We start from the raw sequence: 27491 nt of genomic DNA on the forward strand, positions 1-27491 counted from the left end.
AAGTAAACCTTGAAATGTCAAAAGCAAAGCCAGTAGCTTGATGATAGGAAGTGATGATAGGAAGCTCTATTAAGAAAAAGCTGAAGTGTAAGACCTAAAACAATAAAACTCTTAGAAGAAAACAGGACAGATGCTTTATGACATTGGATTTGGCAATGATTTCTTGGATATGACACAAAAAGCACAGGTAATGAAAGAAAAAGCAGACAGATTGGACTTCATTAAAATTAAATTTTGTGCATCAAAAGACACTATTGACAGTAAAAAGGCAACCCGCAGAATGGGAGAAAATATTTGCAAATCATATATCTGATAAAGGATTAATATCTAGAATACATAGCGACCTCCTAAAACTTAATAAAAAGCGCAATTCAAAAATGGACACAGATCTTGAATAGACTTTTCTCCAAAGAAGATACACAAATGGCCAATAAGCACGTGAAAAAATGCTCAAAATCACTAATCATTAGAGAAATGAAATCAAAACTACAATGAGATAGTGACTCACAACCAATAGGTTTGCTATTATCAAAAAAACAAAACAAGTATGATGAAGATGTGGAGAAACTGGGGAGAATCCACCCTTGTGCATTGTTGGTGGCAATATAAAATGGTATAGTTGTGGTGGAAAACAGTATGGCAGTTCCTCAAAAAATTAAAAATAGAATTGCCATATGATCGAGCAATTCCCCTTCTGGGTAAATCCCCAAAGGAACTGAAAGCAAGGTGTTGGAGAGAGTACACCCATGTTCATAGCAGCATTATCCACAACAGCTAAAACATGGGAGCAACCCAAGTGTCCATCAACAGATAAATGGATAAGCAAAATGTATATACTTAAAACTATTATTCAGCCTTAAAAAGTAAGGAAATTCTGCAATATGCTACAACATGGATGAACCTTAGGGACATTCTGTGAAGTGAAATAGGCGAGTCACAAAAAGACAAATACTGTATGATTCCACTTATATGAGGTACTTACAGTAGTCAAAGTCATAAAGACAAAGTGTAATGATGGTTGCTGGTGGGAGGGGAGAATGGGGAATTATTGTTTAACTGATCTATAGTTTTACAAGATGAAGAGTTATGGGGATGGATGGTGGTGATGGTTACACAACAATGTGAATATATTTAATACCACTGAACTGTGAACTTAAACATGGTTAAGATGATAAATTTTATGCTAAGTGAATTTTACCACAACAAAATATAAAATTAAAAAAACAGTGAGCCCCCTCTCCCCCAATACACATAAGTAATAACCTCATAAGTAACACACAGTTTAGTGCTTATGCATCATCTCTGGCCATCAAAGGTTGCAGAAACAATCCTGCTGTCCCTAAAATGCACACCAGAATGAAAACCCACAGAAATATACGATCAATCACCATGGCAACATACTTCCAGTCGTCTTGAATCTGAAAGACAAAACCAAAAATCATGAAAGAGGAAAAAATAAAGCGGGAAGGAAAAGGCAAGGTGAACACATTTTCAATATTGAATATCTAATAAATGTGTTTCAGTAGAAGAAGCCATTCTGCTGGCCAATATGCAAGAAACCTTTTTTTTCTAATTGATGTAGTCTGAGGAAATCTACCATTCTCAAGTTTCTCTTTATGCACTAGAGAAATAGGAATAAAATATCTGTCATATTAAATCTGTTTTAAATCAGAAATTTCTTAACATCTACGTAACCCTTTTTTTTCCCCCAAATTGAATTCCAATTTATAAAGTTAGTTAAAACCAGTTACTTGATTTACACCTCTGCAGGAGGATTCTGGGCCTTTGTTAGAATAGCTAATACAATCCAACATAATTCAAAGTACTAGCTCTTATCCAGTTTTAGATACTAATTTCCTTTTAACGTCTGTTTCAAAAATGAAATAAGCACATCAGGGCAAGCCCATCATCACTCTTCCTCTCCCACCGCCCCCTCTCCACAATGCCCAACTAGCCAAATATCATCTTCAATTAGAAGGCCAAAGTATCATGGAATTCTGTACAGTTATAGAACAGGTTCAAAATCAGAAATAGATGCTGACCATAAAGTGAAAGATGGAAGAAAGAGCAAGACTAATTGTATAGAAGACAGCTTCAATTTAGGCTTGAAATAGGAAGGAGAACTGCACATTAATTATACTAGACAACTCAGAAAGGAAACCGTAATTGGACTGAGAAAAAGAGAACCCATGAATCAACTGATTTTGAAGAAATCACATAATGAAGAGGCAGCATGTTATTTAGTAATTTAATTAAGTGCACTGAAATGGGGCTGGGAGACAAGGATTTTATTTCACCATTATGAGCTTGAGTGAAAGCGTCCCTCCAATGACACTGGGAAGTCAGTGGATTAGAGCTATAATGCCCTATTTGCCACCGGTTACTTTACTTGAATTCCTAAGACTTTGGGTGTAAAAGATTCCAATATACAATAGACCCTGTGATTCCTGCCCACCCCCTACTGGCTAAACCTCTTAGGGCCTATAGGAGGCAGTGGGGTGGGAAAACCAAGACTTGTTATGATCCCAGCTCTGCTCGTGGGAGAGAGAGGCATGAGAATCTGGGTAAATTATGTGACCTCTCTCAGCCTCAATTTCCTTCTTGGTCAATGGGGGATACGAACAGTACCTACTTCAGAGAGTTGTTATGAGTATTAAATGAGATATGTGCCTGGTACAGGGTCCTTAATGAATAATACCTACTGATATTAATGCTGATTTTAAAAATGACCATTAACCAAGTATAAATCTCCCTCTGAGAGCACTTCACATGGTTTAGCCTGGTGAAGAAAGAGGGGACTTGGGTTTTACACATGAATACAAACAGTGCTGCTAATAGAGCCGGGTGAAAATTTTATGTCTAACTCTGAGTCTTTAAGGCACAATGATACTGGTCATTCTCTGGAAACGTTGGCACTAATGATGCATGAACAGGTAGATGAGTGTTAGGCAGAATGGTGAACTAGCCCAAGCCCGACTCTGTCTCCCAGCCCAACCCTGGAGATGTCCCAGAAACAAGAGGAGACTGTGCCTTAAGGACGGTTAGAAACCTGGGCAGGTGTGGCCTGCTGAGCGTGAGCATGTGGTTGGAAGAGGAGGGTCTCGGTGGAGGGAAGGACTGGGGAAGGCTTGGTTGTGCTCTTCTCTCCCCCAACCCTGTGCCTCTTTCCAGCCTGCCATTCCCAGCCCAGAGATGCAGGCAGGGCCACTTGTCAGCAAAGTAGGGCCTGGCTGAGGGGAACAGCAGAGCAGAGAAGCGCCCACTGACTGGTGGGGCCTGAGGCTTCCCTCCTCGCTCCCCACATCAAAGATGAACAACTGCAGTTGAGTGAAAGGGACGTGGAGGAGATCCTCACCGACAAGGTCAGCTGGAGGGGAGGAAACGCCCCTGAAGGGGCGTCTAGCCCAGTTTGTGGCCATGTGGGTCCTCTGCCTTGGGAAGCCTGGGTTTGGGCTCCCCAAACACAGTTCAGTAAGGATGGCTGACACCCCCAGAAAAGGTGAGTTTACAGGCCCCCAATACACAAACTTAGGTATTTGAAAGAAAATTCATGGAACAGATAGGTTAAGGATTTAAACTAAACAAGACAGTCTTTTGAGACTATCCAGATAGTCACTGGATAGGAGAGAATATTGGAAACACGAAGTTAGGAACAAGCAGTGTTATAGAAGAATCAAGTGGAAATACAAGTGTGAACAACAGACAAGTCGCAATAAAGAACTCAAGAGCTGGGATGACTGGCAAGGGTAAATACAGGCCCGGAAAGAAACAGGGAGGAGAGTAAGGACCTCACCTGGGGCAGCGATGTAAAAGAAAAGCTAGGAGATGGAGAAGCTAGGAGCAGAGGTATCCCATCTGTACAACAACAGTTCAGGGAAAGAGAAAAGAGGGGTGAACAGGAGATCTTTACAGAAATAACGTTGACTTCCCCAGAGTTAAAGCGAGATGAAAAACCTTGGAATTAAATGGCTCACAGGAATGCCAAACAGACTAGGAGAGACCCACACCAACACGTTGTGTTTGGTGTCATTCGATTTCTCTACAAACAGAAAATTCTAATAGCTTCTAGATAGAATAGATTACTTGCAAAGGAACAACATTCAGATTAACTTAAAACTTTTTCAGAAATGACACTGAGGCAAAAAGGCCATGGAGTGTTATTTAAGTATTTAAGGAAAAGAACTTCAACCCTAGAATTTCGTATCCAGCTAAACTCGCACTTAAAAGTGAGGGCACGATACAGTTTTAAAAAAAATATTATTTATTTTTGGCTGTGTTGGATCTTTGTTGCTTCGTGTGGGCTTTCCCTAGTTGCGGTGAGTGGGGTCTACTCTTCATTGTGGTGTGCGGGCTTCTCATTGCGGTGGCTTCTCTTGTTGTGGAGCACGGGCTCTAAGCGCGTGGGCTCAGTAGTTGTGGCTCGTGGGCTCTAGAGCGCAGGCTCAGTAGTTGTGGCGCACGGGCTTAGTTGCTCCACAGCATGTGGGATCTTCCTGGATGAGGGCTCGAACCCGTGTCCCCTGCATTGTCAGGCAGATTCTTAACCACTGCGCCACCAGGGAAGCCCCACAATACATTTTTAAGCCTACAGGCCCCAAAAGGTTTACCCATAAACACTCTTGAGAAGGCATGCCAACACAAAGAAATAAATCCAGGAGGACACCATAAGATAGATGTGAGGGGTGACTATAGACTAAAAAAAAAAGGGGGGCCTCCCTGGTGGCGCAAGTGGTTGAGAGTCCGCCTGCCGATGCAGGGGATGCGGGTTCGTGCCCCGGTCTGGGAGGATCCCATATGCCGCGGAGCGGCTGGGCCCGTGAGCCATGGCCGCTGGGCCTGCGCATCCGGAGCCTGTGCTCCGCAACGGGAGAGGCCACAGCAGTGAGAGGCCCAAATACCGCAAAAAGAAAAAAAAAAAAAAAAAAAAAAAAAGGAAGGTCAAAAACCAAAACATATATTCATGAAAAACCAAAACTAAAGCTCTAGTAACACCCAGGTAACCAAAGCAGTGAGGAAGATCAGAGGGGAAGGACAGTGGGGTGGGGGGCAAAACACAGATACTTAAAAATGTAAGAGACCGATTGATATGGAAACGGAACTTGAGCATGGGTTTAAATCAGTTAGGAAGAGCTAGTAGAAGAATAAAAATAAAGCACATGACTTTCAACCAGCAAAACATATTCAAACTTTCTAGTAAACAGCAAGAACTGAGGCAAAAAAAATAAATAAATGGAAAACATGAAATAAGATGGCCAAAATTTAACCCTAGAAAACAGTAATTACAACACATGTAAATAAATCATTGATCAGAAGTCTGACTCTAGTTGGAATGAATGAACTAACAGATATACATACATATATATAGATATAGATATATCTCTGTATCTGAACCAAACAAAACAACTTGTATCAGGGCTATTAGCTCAGAAGATCATGTCCCTGATCTATGCACACCTCCAAGACCTCAAGAACAACCCATACAGTGGAACCAACTTCAAATGATCAGCCGTCAAATCTGTAAAACGGAGAGTATTAACATGAGACCACAAGCTCCCTAACTAGTTTTCTTACTTGTAACCCAATCCTAGCCCTAACTCTGAACTTAGAGTATTAAACACCTCACAAGTGTAAGCAAGTAGGGGTGACCAACACAAACAACTTGAAAAGAGAATAGCCAAGGCAGGTGACACGATGACACTCCTGTCCCTTTGGGATCTGGTGTGTCCAGGGACAGTCATTCACAGGCTCTCAGCACCCTCAGGAGATGGCTCTGGGAGAACTAAGCCTGTTCATTCCAAGTTCCTAGGAGCCCAGGACAGTTAAAACCAACCAAGTTGGAGCCAGGGAATTAGGAAATTAAAATACCTCTAAAAAACTCTATGTAAACAGCAGCATGTCCATCACACAGTAAGAGAGAAAGAAGGCATCCTTCAGACAGCCTGACTCTCCTCAGAGCACTGAGTAGGCATCTTTATTCTAACACTTGCCACCCTTTCATAAACAGGTTGCAATCCACTGGACGGTGGTCCAGATTTCTGCTTTCTCTGGAAAAACAATGGGACCACATTCACCTGTGGTAACAGATGACCAGAAGTGAGCAGTGGCTGCCCCTTGAGATGAACCATGTGCCTCTAGCTGGCCACATTCAGGCTATTTCACTAATTTACCTTCCTGGCATTTCAGCTGTGACTTCCCTTTCAGTAACATTTTTTTTTTTTTTTTTTTTACTGTCTGCCTCCATCACACATCTTGTGGAAACTCTAACGCTAACTAAAACCCTCGTGAAACTCTTAACACCTTGTATGGTTCCTAGTAAATAATTTTTGGAATAAAGATAGTTTCTAATAGCCCGACAAAGACGATGGGTACTTAGATCTCAATCTTTAGTAAATTATCTCTCAAAAGAAGTGATTATTTTAAAAGTGGATAAAGAAAGGGTAGAGAATATCTGCAAAAGTGATTAGTGTTAGACAAGTGAGATTCTCTAATCATATACTTAATGTCCAACAACTGCTTCAGGGACTTCCTGGTGGTCCAGTGGTTAAGACTTCGCCTTCCAATGCAGGGGGTGTGGGTTCGATCCCTGGTCCCGGAGCTAAGATCCCACGTGCCATAGGGCCAAAAAACCAAAACATAAAACAGAAGCAATGTTGTAACAAATTCAATAAAGACTTGGAAAAAAAAAAAAAAAAACCAACAGCTTCAACTGAATTTAAAGGAGGGCCTGACTTTTTGACTAAATTTCTGGTATCAGTGGGAGGTTTTGCATTGTTACAGTCACAAGACGGGCTCAGAGTTGCTCAGATGGGTGGGGTGAGGACACGGGGCCACTGTTGCTATCTCCCTCCTGTCTCATCTACTTTTTTTTTTTTGCGGTACACGGGCCTCTCACTGCTGTGGCCTCTCCCATTGCGGAGCACAGGCTCCGGATGCACAGGCCCAGCGGCCATGGCTCATGGGCCCAGCCGCTCCACGGCATGTGGGATCCTCCCGGATCGGGGCACGAACCCGTGTCCCCTGCATTGGCAGGTGGACTCTCAACCACTGCGCCACCAGGGAAGCCCTCATCCACTTTAATATGCCGTTCACAGCTGAATAAAAGAGGCTCCAGACATTCCCTACCAACATTAATTACCTACAGTGCATCAGGAGCTGAAATTATCTGGTAATTAGCTCTTTGCTAATAATCAACTTAAAGCAGAACCAGTTAATTTTAAAGCAGAGCTTTTTAAAAAATTATTGAACATGATTCTGGTAACCTTGGGGGTAAACAGAGTGGGAGCAGCCAAACACCTAAGTGTAAAGCTTCCCCATTACTAATACCTATCACTAGTTCTAGCGTAAGATTTTTGAAGGAAATAGAAGTTCACCCAATTAAAAAAAGATGGGCAAGAGTGTGAATAGATATTTCACAAAAGAAGATATCCAAATGGCCAATAAGCATATGAAAAGGAGCCCTAATCATTAGTCCACAGGGACAAGAAAGGCCACTTCACCCCCGTTTGGCGAGGAAAGGCAGCAGCTGGGACTCTCAAACATTGCCAGGGGGCGTGTCAATTGGCTCAAACCCTTTGGAAACCTGACAGTGTCTACTTAAGTGAAAAATACACCTCTCCAATGATCCAGCAATTCCACCCTAGGAATGTAGCCAGGAGAAACGAGTGTATATATTCACCAAATGGTATGTATAAATTTATAGCAGCTTTATTCATATCCTCCCAAACTGGAAATAACCAAATGTCCAACAACTGTAGAATGAATAAACAGAAGGCAGTGTTGTCAATACTGTAGAATCTTACACACCAATAACAAACCAAAAGCATAAACCTCAGACATCTTTGTACACTTTGCTGAATGAAAGAAGTCCGATATGAAAGTTTATACTATGCAATTCCACTTATATGAAGTTCAAGGATAGGTAAAATTAATTAACATAAAAGAGGTCGGGATCAGTGGTTACTGAGGAGGGAGGGAGGGGGTTGCTGACTGGGGAGGGGCACAAGGGAACTGTGTGGGGCACTGGAAATGTTCTATATCTTTACCTAGATCATGGTTACGTGGGTGTACACATAATGTAAAAATTCAGAGATGTAGACTTAAGGGGTGTGTACTTTATGTAAATTACTCTTAAAGGGGAGTAGGGAGACAATTAGTAAAGTTTAAAATGTCAGCTCAGCTGATCAATACTAATTGGAGATCATCTGACCTCATGCCCTCTTCCAGCCTACCTCCTAATCCACTCACTCAGCATCAGGTGTTCCAGTGGCCCAAACTGCTGGCAGCCCAGCAGCTAAATGCAGGGCACCACATACAACCTTTATCATCCCATTTTACAGATGAAAAGACAGACTCACAGAGGTCAGGCAGTGTATCCAAGGATAAATAACTGGTAAATGAGGAGCTGGTCTGAACACAAGCCACTGATGCCAGTCTAATTCCTTAACCCCACCCTAAGCCTTGCCCACAAGGAACCAATAAAATGTTTGTTGAATGAATGAATGACCAATGTAATAACAGACATATCCTTACCTCTTTGGCTTCATTTTGTGCTTTCATATTTTCAGCAATATACTTGACACTTTGGATAGCTTCTTTGATTTCCGGTGACAGAGCAGAGAGGGACAGCACGGCATTGACAGATTCAGAACTGGAGCTTCTCGTGAGATTGGCACTGAAATTCAGGATTTTGACCCTGCGGTGGTGGCAGTGGCCACATAGCCCGTCCTGGCAGGGGTAGCCTTCTTTGCAGCTCTTGGACTCTATGTGGCTGAAGCAATTCAGGTTTGAGAGCTCAGCACTATTGAAGGGTCTTGGCCTCTGAGTGTTACCCTCACTGCTTGCCGGCCTGGTCATGAACATGACCCTGGGAAGAAAGTTCAGGAATATGGTCTTCACCCACATGGGCATCGTGTGCGTGGTGGGGGTCCTATAGTGCACGTTGAGCACGAAGACGGTGATGACGATGGACAAGGTTACAAAAATCATGGTGAACAGGAGGTACTCGCCGATCAGGGGAATCACCAGAGAGGTGGACGGGATGGTCTCAGTGATCACCAGGAGAAACACAGTCAAGGAGAGGAGGACCGAGATGCAGAGGGTCACCTTCTCGCCGCAGTCAGAGGGCAGGTAGAAGACGAGCACAGTCAGGAAGGAGATGAGCAGGCAGGGGATGATGAGGTTGATGGTGTAGAACAGGGGCAGGCGCCGGATGTACAGCGAGTATGTGATGTCCGTGTAGATCTCCTCGCAGCAGTTGTACTTGATGTCATGTTTGTAGCCGGGGGCTTTGATGATGGCCCACTCGCCACTCTCCCAGTAGTCCCTGAGGTTCATGGAGGAGCCGATCAGGACCAGGTCGATTTTTGCCTTGTCATAGGACCAGGAACCAAACTTCATGGTGCAGTTCTGGTAATCGAATGGGAAGTAGGTCACATCGATTTTGCACGAGCTCTTAAAGATGGCCGGGGGGATCCAAGTCACTTCCCCCGTGTACTTGAGCAAAGCTTTGGTCTTGTCGTCCACCTGGAAATCCCCAACAGCACTGCGGAGACAAAGAGGAGGTGTGCGGCACACAGGTCATTACCACGTGGTCATCTTGTCCAGCTTCTCCCGCCGCCAGCAGGTAAACGGCAAGTGATGATTTGTAAAACTGCAGAATATGAGAGCTCAAAGTGCTGTAAAAGGTCTCGCAGTTCACCATCCCATTTACCAGTGGGGATACTGAGGCCCAGGACCCCCCAACCCCCAACAATCTGACACACTCATCACCCCCCCGCCCTGGGGCATGTCATGGGTTCATTCCACACAACTCCCAACTTGATATTTATGGAGACACTCCCAAATGCCAGAGATTTTTTTTCTCTTTTAATTGAAGAAGTAAAAGGAATTAATGAAAGTGGTCATCAGGAGGCAGGTGTTTAGGTGACCTTTGGGGATATTTGCCACTTGCTGTCCCTACGGTTTGGCCCTGGTAATGCCTCCTCATTCTGTCTGCATTGGGAGCCCAATGTGTGTACACACACGGATGTCAAACCAGACCGTGGACCTGGAAGGGGCTGCAGAGACCACCGTAGGAGCCCACTGCCATTAAACTGAGCCTGTTAGATGGGTCTATTACCAGGCCCTATCTCTCGACCCTGGTTCTACCGTTTACCAAACTCCCCATTCCTCCCTGTACTGTTTTAGAATGAATAATCATGTTTTCTGATTCCTTGTCTTTCAAACCCAGCATGACAGGTTCCTTTGCCTTCTGTGTCCCTATCCTTCCCCATTTTCTCCCCATGTTCCTTCTCCCTTCTGTTTAGCTATGTGCACCGTTTCTATGCAGAGACATACATTCTTCCTAGAATTGGCTTGTTGGCATTTATCAGCTGGTTTGTGCAGTGGAAGATTTGCTGACGACCAGCTCAACACCCTGTCCAGTCTCGCATCTGAGCATGAAGCCAGCCAGTCCTCATGACAATGGCCTTGCCCAGTGAAAGCTCTTGACATTTCCGTGGGTCAGCCCTGTTGATTTCTTAGAGTTCTGCATTTGAAGGCATGTACGTCCTTCTAAAGGGAGCAACCACTATACCCATTTGCCTGAAGAGCTGGAAAAAAAAAAAAAAAGACAAACTTGAACACTTAGGGATATCCTGTCTGGTTGTTACTGGATAGCACTGTGTGAAGACAGGAGGGGGTGTGTCCAGGGCCTGTCTCCTTGTTGGTCTCTGGCCCTCCCACCCTCACGTGCGTCTGTCGAGCAGGACAGTCGATACACGTGAAGACTTGATGTCAAATCCACTACCCGCCTTCACTCCAGCCGGCTGGGTTGTCCCAAAGGTGCCCTGCTGTGTTTATATGTTCTTAGCCCCACTTTATCCTACTGGGCCCTCAATTCCCCACAAGAAGATGATTCACAGCTCCAGGAGGAAAGCAGGGGTATGAGAAGTGGGGAGGGGGTGGGGACCCGCACAGCCCCAAGTGGACTTGACCATGTTGGGCACCAAGGAGTCCTGGGAGGCTGGCCTACACTATGCAGAGGGCTGAGAGGACCCCTGGGAAGGCAGAGGCCTCCAGAACAACTTTCCTTAGGGCATCCTGGATCAACAAAATGGACCTTCAGAGCCCAGGGACTAGTCCAGGGCAAAGTATGGCCCACTGGCCTGCCCCCTATTTCTGTACATAAATTTTTATTGGAGCACACAGCCATACCCATTTGTGGTCTATTGTCTGCAGCTACTTTTAAGCTACAAGGGCAGGACTGAGTAGCTGCGACAGAGACTCTAAGGCCCACAAAGCCTAAAATACTTAACTACCTGGCCCTTCACAGAAAAGCTGAATGATCCCTGCTTTAGTCTGATCCCCTCATTTTACTGACGAGGAAACTGAAGGTCAGAGAGCAGGACTCGCTTGCTCAGGGTCCCACAGAGAGTTTGTGGCAGAGCCCTGACCAGTCGGAACTTGAGTCCTCAAGTCTGTGTGTCCAAAAGGCCAAACACTGGAGATCAGCTTACCTTAGTTGCTGGTGCACATGTCTGCTATTTTCCAGGGATCCTGGTCACTGTGGCGGCTGCCTACAGACGCCCGCAGCTGTGTCTGCCCAGACCAGGAGGCCTGCTTGCTGACAGTGTCAGCGGCCTAGCTCTGCCACCAGGAGACCGAAGATGAAGACCTCGCTGGGTACCAGGGTCTGGCAGAGCCCCAGCCCCAGAGACGGCGCTCGGTAAGTACTAGCTGACTGAACGGATGACCAAAAAAAATAAATGAAGCTCTCACCCCCCTGCCTGCCCAAGAGATGGCTGGCAGCAAGGGTCAGCTGAGGGGGAAAGGTCTCACTCAGCCAGTGTGTTGCTGAACCATGTGAGTTGATTAAAAAAAGAAAAGGCAGGCTGGGTGCAAATGATTAGTTGAGGTATCACTTTAATAGAAGGAAAGAGTAAGAGCTGAAGTGGGGCGAGGGTGGTGAGTGGTATGAGAAAGACCACGATGGCATCCGTTTCTTTAACCTTTCCAAATTTCCTCAGAAAAACAAGGCAACAAGATAGCAAAAGAAAAATCCCACTGCCCACGTGGTCAACAAAGTTAGGTTACGTGGAACTCCAAGAACCTCAGGTGTGAGAGAGTGGGGTCGAACCACCACCACCAGCGGGAACTGCGTGGGATTCGGGTGGGGTTAGCTGCTGTGGAAGTGGCTGAGGGAAGAGGAAGGGGAGTTCTCCTGTCCCCAGAGCCCCAGACAGAAATCACCAAGAGGTATCTGCCCCTCAAAAAAGAGGACCCCGCTCTGCACTGCATCCTCAGCAAGGGGAACGGTGAAACAGAGATGGCGCCACAGGTTCCAGTTTGTGGGAGAGGACAAAAAGATGGGGAGCCACCAGGGTCTGCAGAGGAGGCTGGGCTGGGCTCGATCTCAGAAATACCTCCCACCCCAACTGCCTTCCAGAAGGACAGAGACCCACCCAGAAAAAAGCTGCATAGGGTAGGCTTCAAATTGAACAGCGTGGGAAACTGAGGGTAAGAAAAAGAAGATGGTTGAGAAAGTAGAGAAGCAGGTGTCTAGAAGTGGCAGCTCTCAGACTGTGGAGGTGGCTACACGGAGTATTTATATGCTTCAAGGGAACCACTTGAGGAGGGAACTCCCAAGCAGGTGACACAAGAGACCCACCCTTACCCACTCCCATCCCCTCTGGGAACCTGTCCTAAAAGTACAGCAAAGGCCATCTATTTAAACAAGAGCAACAGAAAACGATTAGACTGAACCTCATATTAACATATTGTAAGAAAAATATGAAAAGTAATTGAATAACAATAACATACAAGCAGACAAGTGCACACCGCAAATATATAACCTCAGAGAAAACCATAATTCAAAAAGAGACATGTACCAAAATGTTCATTGCAGCTCTATTCACAATAGCCCGGAGCTGGAAACAACCTAAGTGTCCATCATCGGATGAATGGATAAAGAAGAAGTGGCACATATATACAATGGAATATTACTCAGCCATAAAAAGAAATGAAACTGAGCTATTTGTAATGAGGTGGATAGACCTAGAGTCTGTCATACAGAGTGAAGTAAGTCAGAAAGAGAAAGACAAATACCGTATGCTAACACATATATATGGAATTAAAAAAAAAATGTCGTGAAGAACCTAGGGGTAAAACGGGAATAAAGACACAGACCTACTTGAGAATGGACTTGAGGATATGGGGAGGGGGAAGGGTAAGCTGTGACAAAGCGAAAGAGAGGCATGGACATATATACACTACCAAACGTAAGGTAGATAGATAGTGGGAAGCAGCCGCAGAGCACAGGGAGATCAGCTCGGTGCTTTGTGACCGCCTGGAGGGGTGGGATGGGGAGGGTGGGAGGGAGGGAGATGCATGAGGGAAGGGATGTGGGAAGAGATGTATATGTATGACTGATTCACTTTGTTATAAAGCAGAAACTAATAAAAAATATATATATAACCTCAGAGCAGATGATGAAACTGATAATCCGACATTACAAATTAAGCTAATAGAAAGAATGATCTTTAGAAACTTTGAAAGAGCAGCATAAATTAGAAATAGAAAAGTTAAGAATTTGGGTAAGCAACAGGAGGATGAATAAAGAACTGACAGAACTTAGGAAAGAATGGGAAGAAAGAAATTAAAAAAAGCATTTTAGAAATAAAAACTAAAATGTAACAATAAGCAGATACCATGGAAAGTATTGTGATGAAAATAAAAAACAGAAAGGAGAAAAAAAATTCTTTTAAATCAAAAAGAGACAAAGAAAAAGAATTTGAGAGAAAATAATATGGAGAGAATATAGGTAAAGCAGTTCAAATATATGTGAAAATGGAGTTCCTGGAGAGATAAAGCAATAGAACAGATCTTAAAAACTCTAATTCACAAAAAGTTTACTGGAATAAAAGAAGGCTTATTATGTATATGGTACAGAGTAAAACAACTAGATTTTAAAGATAAAGGATAAAATATCTTTGGGTTACCCAAGAAGAAGAACAACCCCCTTGTAAACAAGCTGACTATGCATCCCAATTCATCCAGGACAGTCCTGGTTTACATCTGTGGTCCTGGCACACTTATTAAGAGTCCCTTTTCTCTCCCCAAAGTCACCAGATTTTACAAGAAAAAAAGAAAATTAGACTGGCAATCGTTTTTGACAGCAACACTTCATACCAGAACATGAGTCAGCATTTTTAAGATTTTCATGGAAGGAAAATATGAGCCAAGGATTTTATATCAGCAAGATGACCTAAAAGTATTACCTAAAAAGGCTACAATGAGTTATGAACTTGTAAGAGCTTAGGGTATATTGTGTGTCCACGAACACTTTCTGGGGATTCTACTAGAGAACGAACTTCAAAGAACAAAACCATGGCAGGAGAAACTGGCATAAGAAGGTAAAAAGTGTTTCTAGTGTGTTGAAATGAAAAGAAACTGGGCTTCCCTGGTGGCGCAGTGGTTGAGAGACCGCCTGCCGATGCAGGGGACACGGGTTCGTGCCCCGTTCCGGGAAGATACCACATGCCGCGGAGCGGCTGGGCCCGTGAGCCATGGCCACTGAGCCTGCGCATCCGGAGCCTGTGCTCCACAACGGGAAAGGCCACAACAGTGAGAGGCCCGCGTACCGCAAAAAAAAAAAAAGGAAAAAGAAAAGAAACTCTCACCAGAGGTTTAGAGAAACTGAAGTTTTAGTTAGGAGAGAGGAATTGAAGGATATTCCTTAAATCTTATTTTCAGCTTCAGATTCCAAGGAAATTCCTTATGATATTTGCTCCTCTCCATATCCGATTGAAGCTTTTCACTGTCTCTCAGTATTGTTAAAAGCACACATCCCTAAAGCACCCCAGCTGTTCACCCAAGATTGCCAGCAAGAAAACAGCTATGAAATTAAAATCATAAGATTAAGATCTGTGCCCACTTTCTTAATTCTAACTTAGCAAAAATTCTTACCACCCTGCTCAGCTCCTTAAGAGCCTTTGGACCAGGAGATTGCTAGGATGGCGCATATTCTGCAAACCAGTTAATTTATCTCCTGTCCCAGTTCTTTAAGGACCAATTTACAAGTTGCATGAAAGAAACATATTTATGAATGCTGTCTTTTCTTGGGAAAGCAGTAAACAAAACATGGACCTCTAAGAGTTTTATAGTTTCTGGCCTTCCATTTAGGTCTTTAATCCATTTTTAGTTTATTTTTGGGAATGGTGTTAGGGAGTATTCTAATTTCATTCTTTTACATGCAGCTGTCCAGTTTTCCCAGCACCACTTGTTGAAGAGGCTGTCTTTTCTCCATTGTATATTCTTGCCTCCTTTATCAAAGATAAGGTGACCATATGTGTGTGGGTTTATCTCTGGGCTTTCTATCCTGTTCCATTGATCTATATTTCTGTTTTTGTGCCAGTACCATACTGTCTTGATTACTGTAGCTTAAACCATAATTCAAAAAGAGTCATGTACCCCAATGTTCATTGCAGCTCTATTTACAATAGCCAGGACATGGAAGCAACCTAAGTGTCCAGCGACAGATGAATGGATAAAGAAGATGTGGCACATATATACAGTGGAATATTACTCAGCCATAAAAAGAAATGAAATTGAGTTATTTGTAGTGAGGTGGATGGACCTAGAATCTGTCGTACAGACTGAAGTCAGTCAGAAAGAGAAAAACAAATACCGTATGCTAACACATATATATGGAATCTAAAAAAAAAGGTTATGAAGAACCTAGGGGCAGGACGGGAATAAAGACGCAGACCTACTAGAGAATGGACTTGAGGACGTGGGGAGGGGGAAGGGTAAGCTGGGACAAAATGAGAGAGTGGCATGGACATATATACACTACCAAATGTAAAACTGATAGCTAGTGGGAAGCAGCCACATAGCACAGGGAGATCAGCTCAGTGCTTTGTGACCACCTAGAGGGGTGGCACAGGGAGGGAGGGAGATGCAAGAGGGAAGAGAGATGGGGATATATGTATATGTATATGTATATGTATAGCTGATTCACTTTGTTATAAAGCACACACCATTGTAAAGCAATTATACGCCAATAAAGATGTTAAAAAAAATAAAAACACGGACCATCTTTGGAGTGGTTAAAGAACACTTCTCTTTTAACCCATGACTAGAAAGTGGGATTCAGCCAAAAACGTAGCTTCTCTAGTCCCAATACGAACAGTAAAACATATTGATTTGTACTAATACGGCATACAAACCTAAAAATAGAATGCTTTAAAATCTGATTAGACTAATTCTATACGAAGTGTTTTGTTGAAAAATACTCAGTGGTTTTTTAAGACATTAGAACTCCAGAGATAAAGCATGGTTACAAAATTGAAGTCTGTCAATAACCTGGAGAACAAACTAATACACACTGTAAAATATCAATTAAAATTATGTTTGTCTAATAACAGAGGTTAAATGTGGAAGGTGTCAGGTTTGTATGGGCTTAGGAAAGAGCGGCAGGTTTTGGAGGTGCCACAACGGGCAGATTCAGATAGGCAGAGGAAGAACCTTTGAGAGAGGGAAAAAGGTGCAGCTTCCTGTGGCTGGCGGGCAGATGCACGTGTGCAGCAGGGAGGGAGCATTCGTCGGGTGAGTGAAAGAATGAAGCTTGGAGAGGAACCAAGATGGCGGAGTAGAAGGACGTGCTGTCACTCCCTCTTGCGAGAACACCAGAATCACAACTAGCTGCTGGACAATCATTGACAGGAAGACACTGGAACTCACCAAAAAAGATACCCCACATCCAAAGACAAAGGAGAAGCCACAATGAAATGGTAGGAGGGGCGCAATCACAGTAAAATCAAGTCCCATAACTGCTGGGTGGGTGACTCACAGATTGGGGAACACTTATACTGCAGAAGTCCAGCCACTGGAGTGAAGATTCTGAGCTCCACATCAGGATTCCGAACCTGGGGGTCCGGCAATGGGAGGAGGAATTCCTAGAGAATCAGACCTTGAAGCCTAGTGGGAATTGATTGCAGGACTTCGACAGGACTAGGGGAAACAGAGACTCCACTCTTGGAGGGCACACACAAAGTAGTGTGCGCATCAGGACCCAGGGTAAGGATTAGTGACCCCAGGGGAGACTGAACCAGACCAACCTGCTAGTGTTGGAGGGTCTCCTGCAGAGGCGGGGCGGGGGGGGGGGCACTGTGGCTAACCGTGAGGACAATGACACTGACAGCAGAAGTTCTGGAAGTACTCCTTGCCATGAGCCCTCCCAGAGTCTGTCATTAGCCCCACCAAAGAGCCCAGGTAGGCTCCAGTGTTGGGTTGCCTCAGGCCAAACAACCAACAGGGAGGAAACCCAGCCCCACCCATCAACAGTCAAGCGGATTAAAGTTTAACTGAGCTCTGCCCACCAGAGCAACAGTCAGCTCTACCCAGCACCAGTCCCTCCCATCAAACCTCTTAGATAGCCTCATCCACCAGAGGGCAGAGAGCAGAAGCAAGAAGAATTACAATCCTGCAGCCTGTGGAAGAAAAACCACATTCACAGAAAGATAGACAAGATGAAAAGGCAGAGGGCTATGTACCAGATGAAGGAACAAGATAAAACCCCAGAAAAACAACTAAATGAAGTGGAGATAGGCAACCTTCCAGAAAAAGAATTCAGAATAATGATAGTGAAGATGATCCAGGACCTCAGAAAAACAACAGAGGCAAAGATCGAGAAGATGCAAGAAATGTTTAACAAAGACCTAGAAGAATTAAAGAACAAACAGAGGGCTTCCCTGGTGGCGCAGTGGTTGGGAGTCCGCCTGCCAATGCAGGGGACACGGGTTCGTGCCCCGGTCTGGAAGATCCCATATGCCGTGGAGTGGCTGAGCCCATGAACCATGGCCGCTGAGCCTGCGTGTGCGGAGCCTGTGCTCTGCAGTGGGAGAGGCCACAGCAGTGAGAGGCCCACGTACTGCAAAAAAAAAAAAAAAAAAAAAAAAAAAAAAAAAAAAAAAAGAACAAACAGAGATGAACAATACAATAACTGAAATGAAAACTACACTAGAAGGAATCAATAGCAGAATAACTGAGGCAGAAGAACGGATAAGTGAACTGGAAGAATGGTGGAATTCACTGCTGCAGAACAGAATGAAGAAAAAAGAATGAAAAGAAATGAAGACAGCCTAAGAGACCTCTGGGACAACATAAATGCAACATTCACATTATAGGGGTCCCAGAAGGAGAAGAGAGAGAGAAAGAACCCGAGAAAATATTTGAAGAGATTATAGTCAAAAACTTCCCAAACATGGGAAAGGAAATAGCGACCCAAGTCCAGGAAGCACAGTGAGTCCCATACAGGATAAACCCAAGGAGAAACACGCCGAGACACACAGTAATCAAATTGGCAAAAATTAAAGACAAAGAAAAATTATTGAAAGCAGCAAGAGAAAAATGAAAAATAACATACAAGGGAACTCCCATAAGGTTAACAGCTGATTTCTCAGCAGAAACTCTACAAGCCAGAAGGGAGTGGCATGATATACTTAAAGTGATGAAAGGGAAGAACCTACAACCAAGATTACTCTACCTGGCAAGGATCTCATTCAGGTTTCTTGGAGAAATCAAAAGCTTTACAGACAAGCAAAAGCTAAGAGAATTCAGCACCACCAAACCAGCTCTACAACAAATGCTAAAGGAACTTCTCTAGGCAGGAAACACAAGACAAGGAAAAGACTTACAATAACAAACCCAAAACAATTAAGAAAATGGTCATAGGAACATACATATCCATAATCACCTTAAACATGAATGGATTAAATGCTCCAACCAAAAGACACAGGCTTGCTGAATGGATACAAAAACAACACCCATCTATATGCTGTCTACAAGAGACCCACTTCAGACCTAGGGACACATACAGACTGAAAGTGAGGGGATGGAAAAAGATATTCCATGCAAATGGAAATCAAAAGAAAGCTGGAGTAGCTATACTCATATCAGATAAAATAGACTTAAAAATAAAGAATGTTACAAGAGACAAGGAAGGACACAACATAATGATCAAGGGATGAATCCAAGAAGAAGATATAACAATTATAAAAATATATGCACCCAACATAGGAACACCTCAATACATAAGGCAACTGCTAACAGCTATAAAAGAGGAAATCGACAGTAACACAATAATAGTGGGGGACTTTAACACCTCACTTACACCAATGGACAGATCATCCAAAATGAAAATAAACAAGGAAACAGAAGCTTTAAATGACACAGACCAGATAGATTTAATTGATATTTACAGGACATTTCATCCAAAAACAGCAGATTACACTTTCTTCTCAAGTGCACACAGAATATTCTCCAGGTTAGATCACATCTTGGGTCACAAATCAAGCCTCAGTAAATTTAAGAAAATTGAAATCATATCAAGCATCTTTTCTGACCACAATGCTATGAGATTAGAAATGAATTACAGGGAAAAAAACGTAAAAAACACAAACATATGGAGGCTAAACAATATGTTACTAAATAACCAAGAGATCACTGAAGAAATCAAAGAGGAAATCAAAAAATACCTAGAGACAAATGACAATGAAAACATGATGATCCAAAACCTATGAGATGCAGCAAAAGCAGTTCTAAGAGGGAACTTTATAGCTATACAAGCCTACCTCAAGAAACAAGGAAAATCTCAAGTAAACAATCCAACCTTACACCTAAAGGAACTAGAGAAAGAAGAATAAACAAAACCCAAATTTAGCAGAAGGAAAGAAATCATAAAGATCAGAGCAGAAATAAATGAAATGGAAACAAAGAAAGCAATAGCAATGATCAATAAAACTAAAAGCTGGTTCTTTGAGAAGATAAATAAAATTGATAAACCATTAGCCAGACTCAACAAGAGGGAGAGGACTCAAATCAATAAAATTAGAAATGAAAAAGGAGAAGTTACAACAGACATGGCAGAAATACAAAGCATCCTAAGAGACTACTACAAGCAACTCTATACCAGTAAAGTGGACAACCTGGAAGAAATGGACAAATTCTTAGAAAGGTATAACCTTCCAAGACTGAACCAGGAAGAAACAGAAACTATGAACAGACCAATCACAAGTAATGAAATTGAAACTGTGATTAAAAATCTTCCAACAAACAAAAGTCCAGGACCAGATGGCTTCACAGGTGAATTCTACCAAACATTTAGAGAAGAGCTAACACCCATCCTTCTCAAACTCTTCCAAAAAATCACAGAGGAAGGAACACTCCCAAACTCATTCTCTGAGGCCACCATCACCCTGATACCAAAACCAGACAAAGATACTACCAAAAAAGAAAATTACCAACCAATATCACTGATGAATATAGATGCAAAAATCCTCAACAAAATACTGGCAAACAGAATCCAACAACACATTAAAAGGATCATACACCATGATCAAGTGGGATTTATCCCAGGGATGCAAGGATTCTTCAGTATATGCAAATCAATCAATGTAATACACCGTATTAACAAATTGAAGAATAAAAACCATATGATCATCTCCATAGATGCAGAAAAAACTTCTGACAAAATTCAACACCAATTTATGATAAAAACTCTCCTGAAAGTGGGCACAGAGGGAACCTACCTCAACATAATAAAGGCCATATACGACAAACCCACAGCAAACATCATTCTCAATGGTGAAAAACTGAAAGCATTTCCTCTAAGATCAGGAACGAGACAAGGATGTCCACTCTCACCACTATTATTCAATATAGTTTTGGAAGTCCTAGCCGTGGCAATCAGAGAAGCAAAAGAAATAAAAGGAATACAAATTGGAGAAGAAGAAGTAAAACTGTCACTGTGTGCAGATGACATGATACTATATATAGAGAATCCTAAAACTGCCACCAGAAAACTACTAGAGCTAATCAATGGATTTGGTAAAGTTGTGGGATACAAAATTAATGCACAGAAATCTCTTGCATTCCTATACACTAATGATGAAAAATCTGAAAAAGAAATTATGGAAACACTCCCGTTTACCACTGCAACAAAAAGAATAAAATACCTAGGAATAAACCTACCTAGGGAGACAAAAGACCTGTATGCAGAAAACTATAAGACACTGATGAAAAAAATTAAAGATGATACCAACAGAAGGAGAGATATACCATGTTCTTGGATTGGAAGAATCAATATTGTGAAAATGACTATACTACCCAAAGCAATCTACAGATTCAATGCAATCCCTATCAAATTACCAATGGCGTTTTTTACAGAACTAGAACAAATCATCTTAAAATTTGTACAGAGACACAAAAGACCCGAATAGCCAAGGGGGTCTTGAGGGAAAAAAACGGAGCTGGAGAAATCAGACTCCCTGACTTCAGACTATACAACAAATCTAGAGTAATCAAGACAATATGGTACTGGCACAAAAAAAGAAATATAGATCAATGGAACAAAATAGAAAGCCCAGAGATAAACCCACGCACCTATGGTCAACTAATCTATGAGAAAGGAGGCAAGGATATACAATGGAGAAAAGACAGTCTCTTCAATAAGTGGTGCTGGGAAAACTGGACAGCTACATGTAAAAGAATGAAATTAGAACACTCTCTAACACCATACACAAAAATAAACTCAAAATGGATTCGAGACCTAAATGTAAGACTTAGATGAAAACATAGGAAGAACACTTTTTGACATAAATGACAGCAAGATCTTTTTTGATCCACCTCCTAGAGTAATGGAAATAAAGACAAAAATAAACGAATGGGACCTAATGAAACTTCAAAGCTTTTGCACAGCAAAGGAAACCATAAGACGAAAAGACAACCCTCAGAATGGGAGAATATATTTGCAAACGAATCAATGGACAAGGGATTAATCTTCAAAATATATAAACAGCTCATGCAGCTCAATATTAAAGAAACAAACGACCCAATCCAAAAATGGGCAGAAGACCTAAATAGACATTTCTCCAAAGAAGACATACAGATGGCCAAGAAGCACATGAAAAGCTGCTCAACATCACTAATTGTTAGAGAAATGCAAATCAAAACTACAATGGGGTAGCACCTCACAGCAGTTAGAATGGGCATCATCAAAAAATCTACAAACAACAAATGCTGGAGAGGGTGTGGAGAAAAGGGAACCCTCTTGCACTGTTGGTGGGAATGTAATTTGATACAGCCCCTATGGAGAACAGTATGGAGATTCCTTAAAAAACTAAAAATAGAATTACCATATGATCCTGCAATCCCACTACTGGGCATATACCCAGAGAAAACCATAATTCAAAAAGACACATGCACCCCAATGTTCATTGCAGCACTATTTACAATAGCCAGGTCATGGAAGCAGCCTAAATGCCCATCAACAGACGGATGGATAAAGAAGATGTGGTACATATATACAATGGAATATTATTCAGCCATAAAAAGGAACGAAATTGAGTCATGTGTTGAGCCGTGGATGGATCTAGAGACTGTCATACAGAGTGAAGTAAGTCAGAAAGAGAAAAACAAATATAGTATATTAACGCATGTATGTGGAACCTAGAAAAATGGTGCAGATGAACTGGTTTGCAGGGCAGAAGTTGAGACACAGATGTAGAGAACAAATGTATGGACACCAAGGGGGGAAAAGCTCAGTGGGTTGGGGATGGTGGTGTGCTGAATTGGGTGATTGGGATTGACATGTATACACTGATGTGTATAAAATTGATGACTGATAAGAACCTGCAGTACAGAAAAACAAACCAAAAAAACAACTAATACTAAACTTTCTTTGGGTTATTTGTATGGAAATATGTTAATATAAATGTTTCAAACATTACATGAAATTTCTAAAAATCTTATATGTGCTGGTATAATGTTATAAGTCATAATTCTAGATATTACTTTAAAATGTATATCTCAGAAATAACTAAATTTCCTTGTCAATTGCATTATTATGAACTTTCATCAAATCTTTAACTGTGGTCATTTTTAAGTCTTCTGTCATTTACAGAGAGTTCTGGGTGTACTCTGATGCTTTCGCAAAATGTTCCTATAAAAGGGTTTCAGGGCCTCCCTGGTGGCGCAAGTGGTTGAGAGTCCGCCTGCCGATGCAGGGGATACGGGTTCGTGCCCCGGTCTGGGAGGATCCCATATGCCGCGGAGCGGCTGGGCCCGTGAGCCATGGCCGCTGAGCCTGCGCGTCCGGAGCCTGCGCGTCCGGAGCCTGTGCTCCGCGACGGGGGAGGCCACAACAGTGAGAGGCCCGCATACCGCAAAAAAAAAAAAAAAAAAGGGTTTCATCTTCAAGGAATTCATGGAAAAGACTCTGACAAGTACAGTTTTCTGGTAACTGACTGTACTGCTGAACTGAATGAATAAGCATTTTCAGAACTCTAATGGAAAACTGATGAATTCATAAAAGTGCTAACAAAAGATCAAGATGAAAAAAAATGAATTACATGGGACTGAGTGAACTGATGAGGATGATTATAATTTTTGTGACTTTCTGTTTGAATAAAAAAAAAATCCCACAAGGACTCAGAGGCAAAAAATATACAAATCAATTTTCACTGCAAAGTAAAGGAGCTGTTACAGTGGAGGATTACTGGACTGAATGTCAATATTATGACATAATATGAGTGTGTTTTGTGTTTGGTAGTTGCAATCATTGTTGCTTTTGTTGTGGTCATCCATTAAGAAAAAAGAATGAAGCTTTCCTGTGGTCTAACCATGGGGCGCAGCTGCAGCCTGACTTACAGGGAAGGTCAGGTTCTGCCTTGGTGACAGAAGCCCATCCCCATGTATTTCCTTCCTTGCCCTTCCTCCAGTCTGTAATTGCATATTTGGATACTGTAACTCATTCCTGCCTTCCCTGGTGTGTCTGATAAACTCCTAGAGGCAAGGGGGAGGGTATGTATCTTGTGCCACAGTGTCTCTAGGACCTGGCATATAGTAGGTCAATAAATACCTGTGGAATGAACCAAATGAATGGAGCTCTCTTGGAAAAGGTCCCAGGAAGACCAGGCTGTAAAGCACAGCAGGCCAAGGACCCAGGTCCAGGCTGACAGCCCTGAGAGGTGGGGGCCACCCAGCACCTTACTTGTTATACAGCACAATGTCTGGCTTCCAGATCTTCTGTGCAGGGACACGCATGAACTCTGCTCCATTGTAGTCGGAGGGGTCCCACTTCAGCTTGTAGTCATTCCAGATCTGGGGGGAGAAGGCAAGGAGGGAGAGGGGGGCAGTGGAAGGACAAGCATGGTTTTACTTCTTTTGACACCACTCATCTTGGTGACCTCCCCACCTCGGCTGCACATCAGAGCCGCCTCTGCAATGCAGACCACACTGGCCCATTCCTCATGTGGGTGCTAGTGGGGAGACAGCACCGGGCTGAGTGTGCAGGCTGCCTCCTAGCTGCCCCCATGAGTGGGGCAAGCCCAGCCCCCATCAATCAGTCAGGACCACTAGGGCTTTCTCCAGTCATTTCCAGCGCCAGGTCCAGGTCCCTGCCTTAAGCTCCTGCTGTTTACATTCCTGAAATGGCTTGGACATGCCATCAAGCCCCAGTAACGGCGCTAAGGACACACAGAACCCTCTTCCACCTCCGGGTTGAGCAGGGTTAGCCTCTGAAGGGTCTGAGGAAGGAGCCATGATCCCACCAGGGCCCAGGAAGTGTTTGGGTGCAGAGGCTGGGAGATGTGAGTCCTGAGCACCTGAGGGGAGAGAGGTGATGCTGTGGCTGGAGGGAACGTGTACCATAGGGTGCTGAGTGGGCACCGTGCCCATCTGGCTTGCCAGCCTCCTAGGAAGGAAGCCTGAGCTGGTGTAAGGATCACCCTTAGGCCAGTGAGTTATCTGTCCATGTCTGCACAAAGCCTCCCTGGGGAGAACATGTGGAAGCCCATTTCTTTGGTCCCAATCTGAACAGGAAAATCCAGAACCCCGGCTCCCACCCTCCCAACAACAACAACGGCATATGATTCTGACTTAAGGATGAGTTTTTAGCAAGAGGAAGGGGAAGAGGTGCCTCAGGCGCCAGACTAGAGTCAGGGCCAGGGCTCCAGGCCCGGGTCAGCCCCATTTTGTCTGAGCATGGAGGTCTCTCTTTCCAGGACGCAGTCTATCGTCTGTGACTTGAGGGGCTGGGCCCTGCAGTCCTTCCACAGGGGTGTAGAGCAGTGTATATGACCCCAAGCCCAGGTAGAGACAGACCAGCCAGTCAGTGGACCTCAATCTGGGTCCACAGGAGTGAAGTAGGGGTTTTGGCCCTTGGTTCACAGACAGCAAATAAAGTAGTCACCACCAGGGGGCAGCAGTACCCAGGGTCTGGTCACTTACTTGCTTGAGCCACAGGTTGGTCTCCATGATCTGGTTTACTTCATCCTAGAAAGAGAGATTAAAGTAGACGGTGAATTACAAAAACAAGGCTAGTTCTGGGAAAGGCTATTCCAGAAGCTCCACACCCCACGGCCACAGCTTGTGGCTCTGGCACTCACCACCTTCACCAGCTGAGACATGGACACTTCAAACTGGATGATGACTGGATCAGACACATTGGCCACTGGCCTGATGATCTCATTGTAATCTTCGAACAACCGCTCAAACAGACGATGCTCGGCGTCGGAGGCTCTGGCCACTGAGGGAAGTAGCCCTGTCAGATCCTGGGGAAGTCACTTTTCCCCTCACCAGGGACACCATCCACCTACAGCCTCCTCTCCATCTGCTGAGGGTACTCTCTGGAACTCCAGACTTTCAGACTAGTCCTACTCCTTGAAGTTAAAGACTAGGAAACTGAGGCCCAAGAGAGAAGGGATTCCATCAGGTCACACACATTCGTTGAGAAGCATAATGATTACAAGCCTGGGCTCTGAATTTGGATAGATCTGGTGCAAATCCTGACAGACTACTTGTGAGCTGTGTGAGCTTAGGCAAGTGGCTTAACCTCTCTAAACCTCATTTCCTTCATCTGTGAAAGACTATAAATGTATCCACCTCTTAGGGTTGTTATGAGTGAAGTGCTTAGCTCCATGCAGGCATATGGTAAGAGCTCATGAACCGTCCTCACCATCTTTGTTACTGCATGGCAGCAGTGGGATCCAAATGCAATCTGCCTGCATACAGCCCCAATGGAGAGACGACCAGTCCACTCCCAGGGCAGGAGTACCCCAGGGCCCAAGGGAGACTACAACCTAGGACTGGGGCTTCCTTCTTCCCACCCAGGACCCTGTAGGGGTTTGGCCACCAAACATCTTAGAAGCGGGTGCCTACGTGGCTCCCATGATCTCAAGAGTGCGACCCACGGTTCCTGCTGATGTTGTCTTCACATCCTGATCAAAGACCCTTCCCTCTCTGAAACCCTTGGGGACCCTCTGTTTATAAGCCACACTCCAGACATCTTGAGTCAGCTGTCTGTTGTTTCTCACGGATCTGGGAAAAATCTGGGGAAGGGATGAGGGGAATCCTTTAAGTCCAACCCAACTTCTCCAGGGATTTTGACTGCCTCCCCAAATAAAGAAGCGGCCACATTCAGGAGCTCGGTGGGGAGTGTTCCGCGCTCTGAGTAGTGGGGGCCTCAGCACCGGAGGGGCAGGAACAGCGCTCTGAGTGCACGGTCACAACGTGGTCTCCCAACAGACTTCCCCACCCAGCTGCAGGGACCGCCTGCAGCCCTGCCAAATCCCTCGTCCCCTGGTATCTACCACCCTTCCCAGGACACTCAAAAACCTTTCTGTCAGGGCCGGCTTCTCCCTAACAGCCTCCTCTTAGAGACCGGGCAGAAGGCGAAGGCGGGGAGGTGCCAGGAGTGCGAAGAGGCGAGGACAAGGAGGAGAGGCTGGCGCCCCTTAACGACTCCCCTCTGCCCCAGGTGGCCTTGATCAAATCTTGAGCCCTCTCTGGCCTCAGCTTCCCCATCTATTCGTAAAACGAGGAGGTGGACGGGATGCAGACAGTGGAACCCGCGGCCTGGGCGCGTCAGTTCAGCACCCAGTGCGCCAAGCAGGACAATGGGCAGGGCCGAGACTCGAATCTGTAACGCTGGGCTGTGGAAGGAAGGGCCCCAGTGCGGGCCCTCCTCGCGCCTCCCGGGAGCGCACAAATCACTTTCAAGGATGGGGCAGCCGAGGAGGAAACACGCATCCCCCACCTAACTCGCCGCCGGGCCGGAGCCAGTCCACGCGAGTTTCGGGTCCCCAGCCACGGCGCTCTTCTCCCCACCTCCTCGCGCTGCGCTCCGGGCCGCATCCCCTTCGGACCCCGCTCGGGCGGGGCGCCCGTCCCTCCAGTCCCCCTCGCCCCGCGCCCGTACCTGGCAGCAGCAGCAGCAGCAGAAACAGCAGCAGCGGCGGCGGCGCCCAGGGAGGCAAGAGCTTCGCGACGCGGACTCCGCGCGGCTGGGCGCCCATGACTGGTCTGTCCTCTGGCCAGAGGTTCCGCGCGGACCGGGCGGGCGGCGTGGGGCGGAGGGCAGACGGAGCAGAGCCGGACGGTCGGGAGCCGGCGGGACAGTGGCAGAGAGAGACTCCAGGCGCTGCCCGCCCACTCGGAGCGGGACCAGGGCGCGG

At 44.6% G+C, this 27491-nt stretch overlaps 1 protein-coding gene across 1 annotated transcript; it reads right to left on the reverse strand.

The window, feature by feature from the left end:
* Nucleotides 1-1289: 1289 nt before the first annotated feature.
* Nucleotides 1290-27332, reverse strand: CHRNA3 (cholinergic receptor nicotinic alpha 3 subunit). The gene is made up of 6 exons (XM_060095127.1): nt 27236-27332; nt 25425-25564; nt 25267-25311; nt 24029-24138; nt 8530-9541; nt 1290-1418 (listed from the first exon to the last, which is right to left on the reverse strand). Exons 1-6 carry the CDS (start codon nt 27330-27332, stop codon nt 1290-1292), a joined length of 1533 nt encoding a protein of 510 aa, XP_059951110.1.
* Between the last annotated feature and the right edge of the window lie 159 nt (nt 27333-27491).

The sequence above is a fragment of the Mesoplodon densirostris genome, chromosome 4 (assembly GCF_025265405.1).
Source record: "Mesoplodon densirostris isolate mMesDen1 chromosome 4, mMesDen1 primary haplotype, whole genome shotgun sequence".
Classification (NCBI taxonomy): domain Eukaryota; kingdom Metazoa; phylum Chordata; class Mammalia; order Artiodactyla; family Ziphiidae; genus Mesoplodon; species Mesoplodon densirostris.